Genomic DNA, 6,165 nt, shown 5'->3' on the forward strand with positions numbered 1-6,165 from the left:
GTAAAAAATTATATAAATACTGTTTGGTTTCTTGCACAAACCGATCGTTTCGTGTCTTAGGACATCAATGTGTCGTCACGAGCCGCAGGGTTTAATTTGGATTTGTCTGTGCATGTTTTTTTTTACTCTCATAGATTTTGTTACCATTGCCATGCATTATACAACTGATAGACTGCAACGGCTGGACTTAAAAATCATAATTTGTGTTCTACTGAAGAAACAAAGTCAACTACATCTTGAATGCCCTGGGGGTAAGCAGATAAACATCAAATTTTCATTTTTGGGTGAACTATCCCTTTAATGCTGAGCTGGAGATGTGTGGATTATTGTGATGTTTTTATCAGCTGTTTGGACTCTCATTCTGACGGCACCCATTCACTGCAGAGCATCCATTGCTGAGCAAGTGATGGAATGCTTTTGAACTATTCCTTTGTAAGTATGCAAATGCAGACACAAAGTGCAAGCGTCTGGTCTAGTTGTACATATTTGTACATGCTTGCATTGCCGTGACAAGCAAGTTCTTGCATTTAAATGAAAAGACATGTGTGGCTGCATTTTGTAATGCAGTATTGCACAAAATTGGGAAGTGTCTGCTTTCACATACTTTGTTATTTGTTTGTTTCAGGCCTTTTCTAAGCAGTAGTCTATTAGTGTCGTGCTGTGCATTATCTCAGCATTACACATGTGTTCTGTCCAGGATGTCTCTGGTATTGTGTAAGTATGTCTGAGAATGTGTTGAAGACGGTTGGAGCAAGTGCTGCTGGTTGAAGTGAGAGGAAGCTGTTATGTTGCTCTTTACCTGCAAGATCCAGGCAAGTGAAAGCAATGAACTGTGCAACACTGAACGGGAATTAGACAAATGAAATGTTTGTTCAGTGTCAGAGCATAAACTATGGACTGTTTGCCGTTTACAGCATTTACCTTTTCTTGACAAAGTTTTGCTGTCAATAAAATGGTATTAATGGCCTTGTGGATTCATTTTGCATTTTAGTGTCTGGTACAGCATTGCCTTTACTGTGAGAGTTCACAATTAAACATGAGTGAGCAAACAGCTAGAAACTAATTTCTTGATTGGTTTTGGTTTAGAATTGGTTACTGAATCTAAAGCCCATATTTTTTTCATAGTAATGAAAATGAAAAAAAAAGTGATGTTTAAAAAAGGCTTGTTTATTTATATATGCAAAAAAGTCCAATCTGATGTCAGTCCATTTAGATACTAACAAAAAAAACTTTATATATATACACAGTGGTGTGAAAAAGTTTTTGCCCCCTTCCTGTTTTTTTTATTGTTTGCATATTTGTCACACTTAAAAGATTCAGATCATCAAACAAATTTTAATATTACACAAAGATAGCCTGAGTAAATACAAATTGCATGCATTAAATTATGATTTCATTTATTAAGGGAAAAAAGCTGTCCAAACCTGCCTGGCACTACGTGAAAAAGTAATTGCCCCCTAAATATAATAACTGGTTGTGCCACCCAAATTGGTTTGATTATCTGAATCTTTTACGTGTGACAAATATGCAAAAAATTTAAAAAACAGGAAGGGGGCAAAAACCTTTTCACGGCACTGTATATTAGTTAATTTCAACATTTACTAAGATAACACTGATAATAAGAAATGTTTCTTGAGCAGCAAACCCGCATATTAGAATGATTTGTGAAGTAATATTGTGAAATATTATTACAATTTAAAATAACTGTTTTCTATGTGAATATATTGTAAAATGTAATTGATTTATTACTCCAGTCTTTAGTGTCACATGATCCTAAAGATCTGAAATATTTCTTTCAAATAAATGCTGTCCTTTTGAACTTTGTTCATCAGAGAATCCTGAAAAATAAAATGTATCAGTTTCCATACATAGTTTGATAATAATCAAATGTTTCTTGAGCAGCAAATCAGCATATTAGAATGATTTCTGAAGGATCATGTGACACTGAAGACTGGAGTAATGATGCTGGAAATTCAGATTTGCGTCACAGAAATAAATTACATTTTACAATATATTCACATAGAAAACAGCTATTTAAAATTATAATAATATTTCACAATATTACTGATTTTACTGTATTTTTTATGAAATAAATGCAGCCTTGGTGAGCAGAAAAGACTCATTTCAAAAACATTAAAAAATCCTAATGATTCCAAACGTTGGAGCAGTAGTGTATATATATAAACAGTGAAACGAGTACAGGTGTGATGACTCTCTGTCAGCTCTGAGTTTTAGGTGCCAGAGGCTGCAGGTGACAGACAGCACTGATGCTGTTCAGACGGTAAACCTCCTTCTGCCACACTGCCGTTCTCCTGGCTGTTAGATGGCGGCGTGTGTGTTTTGTCAGGTGGTCGCTGCGCACAAAGCGGCTGTGGCAAACGGGGCAGGAGAAACGCTTCTCTCCTGTGTGCGTGCGGCGATGACGAGACAGTTCATCAGATCTGGCAAAACGCCGCAAGCAGCCGTCCCAGCAGCACCTGAACGGCTTCTCACCTGGTCAGAGCAAATGGAAAACCAAACTTTGGTGTGAGGTTTCATTTTACAGAGTTTCTGCATTTATTAAAAAGTCTTAATTCGCTCTTCCACAAGATAAGGCCTTAATTCAGAGCAGAAAGTCTTACATTCGTAAAGTCATGGCATTAAATGTTGCATGCTCTGCAAAAATATGAATATCAGCCCCTAAGTGTTTGGGTTTTGTGTTCAAAATATCTAAACATCCTTAAATCAAGATATATTTACTTGAAACGAAAAATGAACAAATAAAGCCAAAACGAAGTGAATTTATGCCCAAAACAAGAACAGATATATCTCTGTGGGGAATAAAAATGGTTTCCCTTTGTATTAAGTTGATTTTTCTGAGCCTTTTGGCAGATATTAGTTTTTGTTTTAATCACAAACTGACTTTATTTTGTTCACTTTTTCAGAAAACAAGACTTATGTCATTTTGCTTAAGTAAATGCATCTTGATTTAAGAATCTTATATATACTGAAGGTACAGTAAAAGTCATTTCTTTATTCTAGTGACTGGGTTCTTGTAGTTAATGAAAACCATTATATATTAAAATAAACTTACTTCATCTAGTTGACAGTACATTAAGACAACTGTTTTGTATCACAAGTGTTCTGAAATGTTTAAATATGCAAATGAGGCATTAAATCATTAATGAGGCATCTAATTAAATATGCTGTAATTTGCAAACATTTCCAGAACATAAATCTGAATATTTATCAGTGTCATTTAATCACTTGGATATTGTTATAGTTTTTGTTATTTTGAATAAGTTTTTATTTTTATATTTTGTTTTCACTTTAGTTTTATTTATGTCTATTTATAATGTCTATAATATGTCTAAATAGATTTTATTCTTTTTTCAGTTTTAGTTATTTTAGTGAATTAGATCAGATGTTTATTTTTACGTCCAGGTTTATTTTGTTTTATTTTATTTTAAGTAACAATGTTTTAGTTGTAGTTACTATAATAACCCTGTTTAATGTTCAATACTTTTCTAAAAATCAAGGCAGTTTTATAAAAAGTATTACAATTTTGGATAAAGTCAGGATCAAAATTCTTGTTTGATTTTGTTGACAAATTAGAGTTGACGTGTTTTTAAATATCACAGAAAATACTAACAGGCAGAAAAAAATCATATATATATATATATATAGGTGCATCTAAACAAAAATAAGAATATCACGAAAAAGTTCATTTTTTTTTTACTTATTTCAAAAAGTGAAACGTTCATATATTCTAGATTCATTACATGTAAAGTAAAACATTTCAAAAGTTTTTTTTGTTTTTAATTTTGATGATTAGAGCTTACAGCTCATGAAAGTCAAACATCCAGTATCTCAAAATATTAGAATATTTCCTAAGATCAGTCAAAAAAAGGATTTGCAAAACAGAAAGTTCAAGTTCCATATTATGGGCTTCAGGTCAAGCATGTTGGCTGGCTTTGTGGAGGATGTCAGTGATCGTCTTCTGGACCATTGCCAAGTCAGCAGTCTTCCCCATTATTGTGGTTTCAAAGAACAAGAGATACCCGGAATTTATACTGTAGGGATGATCATTTAATGAAACTCAAATATAAATATTCTAATATTTTGAGATACTGGATTTTTGACTTACATGAGCTGTAAGCTCTAATCATCAATCATCATATATATATATATACATTTTCACCAGGTTTTTAGGAATAAAATGTTGGCAAATGTCTTGCCTTAAATTAAATGCAGTACAAAAACATGCATAAATACCTTACAGTTTAAATAGTATATAATTTGTTTTTACATTACAATAATGAGATTTGCATTTGTGTTATAGTATTGAGAATTATGGGGGTATATATGCTTTAAAAAAAAAAAAACACATGACCTGGATCTGTTTGTGAGATTCACCTTTGTGTCCCGTCTCACTCACAAAGGTGGACTGGTGAAAATCCGCAGTGACGGGATCTTCACAGGCATCAGAGGAAGGAGTCAAGGGCCAAAACTCCCTCTGCTGGATCTTCATAGACATCAGGGCCTCCACAGCTTCTGAATATCTCCAGTCTGAATCAGGCTGCTAGATGTGAGAAAAGGAAATTAAATACATTTAAGAAAAAATTTATATTTTTATGATTTACATTTACATTTTTTATGATTTAATTTATACTTTGCTTTACATTAAACTCACGAAGCCCCTGCAGTTCCTTCACAAACCCCAGTTTAGGAAACCTTGATGTACAGTAATGTAATGTTTAATGCACTTCATGTTGTTAACAACAACTATATGGAATATATTTTCTTTCTCTTTTATTTTTATATGAATATGGTACAAGATTATCCTATTTAAAACAATATAATAAACAAGTAATCAAAAAGTAGTCAGGTTACATTACCTAAAATGTGTAATGTAATGGATTATGTTACTAATTGCCAATTTGCATAACTAACAAATGTAATAATAATATTTGTATATAGCAGGTATATAATATGCAAATTATAATATAGCAATAATAATAGTTTTATTTTCAATACTTTAAAAAAGAAAAAAATGCATCATTTCAATCAATTGATTCCTTTGTACATCAATTATGTATCAGTATGATTATGGTCATCATTATGTAATGTTTGTTTAATAGTTTTGACCAGTATTATTCAAAATCAGCGGTTTATAAACATATTAAATAAATATAATAGGAAAAATAATGCATTATATCTGCACTTCGGGAAATTAAACATGAAATTAATATAAAATAATATGAAAAACAGATTATTTTTTATTAATAGCACTAGCATATAAAATTAAAATACAGTCTTAAATGTATAAATGCAGATGGTTTTACTTACACTTTTAGATATGGATGTCATACTGATGCTGCATTGCATTCCTCTCGTTTATTACTCTGACTGAACTGACTGAAGTCTCATTATGATCAATACTGTCACTGTTTCTGGAACTTCGATTCATTCACATATTTCAGAAAACCGAGCCGGGCCGTGGAGGTCGTGCTTTCGCCTCCAGCCAATCATCGACAAAGGTGTGCGGAGCGTCAGCCAATCAGGAGCGCTCGTCGCTGCGTGATCAGCGGCTGATCCGCGCGGTGTGTGCGGGTGGTACACAGTTGGTCAGCTGTGTGTGCAAGCCAAGAAAGGACTGATGCGTGGATATTTAAGCCGAGCCATGCTGGACCTGATTCAGCTTTGGCATTTTACTCACTTGTTTTATTCACGCTTACAACAACGACCCCTAAAAAGCCTTGATTTTCTTCATAACGCAGTGTAATGGCTTCCGTTATTTCATCATTGCACCATAATATAATTAAAATAATGTTAAACCAGTGTTAAGACCTAAGTTTCTACATTAATTAGCCTGTTTTTTGCCATGTCATGGATTCATTCTGCAGTGTATCTGAGAAGAGAGTTTTACACTTTATGAATCATCTGGAGACGAAATTATAAAATATATATACTATACTTATATAAAATATATATAATTATAAATATATAATAATCTTAAAAATTTAAATTTTACAGTGTGTGTGTGTGTGTGTATATATATAAATATATATAGACTGTAAATTTGAATTAGTATATATATATATATATATATATATACACTGTAAAAGTTATAACAAAATGTGTGTGTGTGTATATATATATATATATATATATACACTCTAAAAA

General features: G+C 32.4%; 1 protein-coding gene across 1 annotated transcript; it reads right to left on the reverse strand.

Annotated features, from left to right (window-relative positions):
• Positions 1 to 2,133: 2,133 nt before the first annotated feature.
• LOC107724995 (Krueppel-like factor 10) lies at positions 2,134 to 5,372 on the reverse strand. Its single transcript, XM_016534107.1, has 3 exons — positions 5,329 to 5,372; positions 4,396 to 4,561; positions 2,134 to 2,493 (listed from the first exon to the last, which is right to left on the reverse strand). Exons 1-3 carry the CDS (start codon positions 5,365 to 5,367, stop codon positions 2,219 to 2,221), a joined length of 480 nt encoding a protein of 159 aa, XP_016389593.1. The 5' UTR covers positions 5,368 to 5,372; the 3' UTR covers positions 2,134 to 2,218.
• Between the last annotated feature and the right edge of the window lie 793 nt (positions 5,373 to 6,165).

Source organism: Sinocyclocheilus rhinocerous, unplaced genomic scaffold (genome assembly GCF_001515625.1).
Source record: "Sinocyclocheilus rhinocerous isolate Xijiao unplaced genomic scaffold, SAMN03320098_v1.1 scaffold5141, whole genome shotgun sequence".
NCBI classification, from domain to species: Eukaryota; Metazoa; Chordata; class Actinopteri; order Cypriniformes; family Cyprinidae; genus Sinocyclocheilus; species Sinocyclocheilus rhinocerous.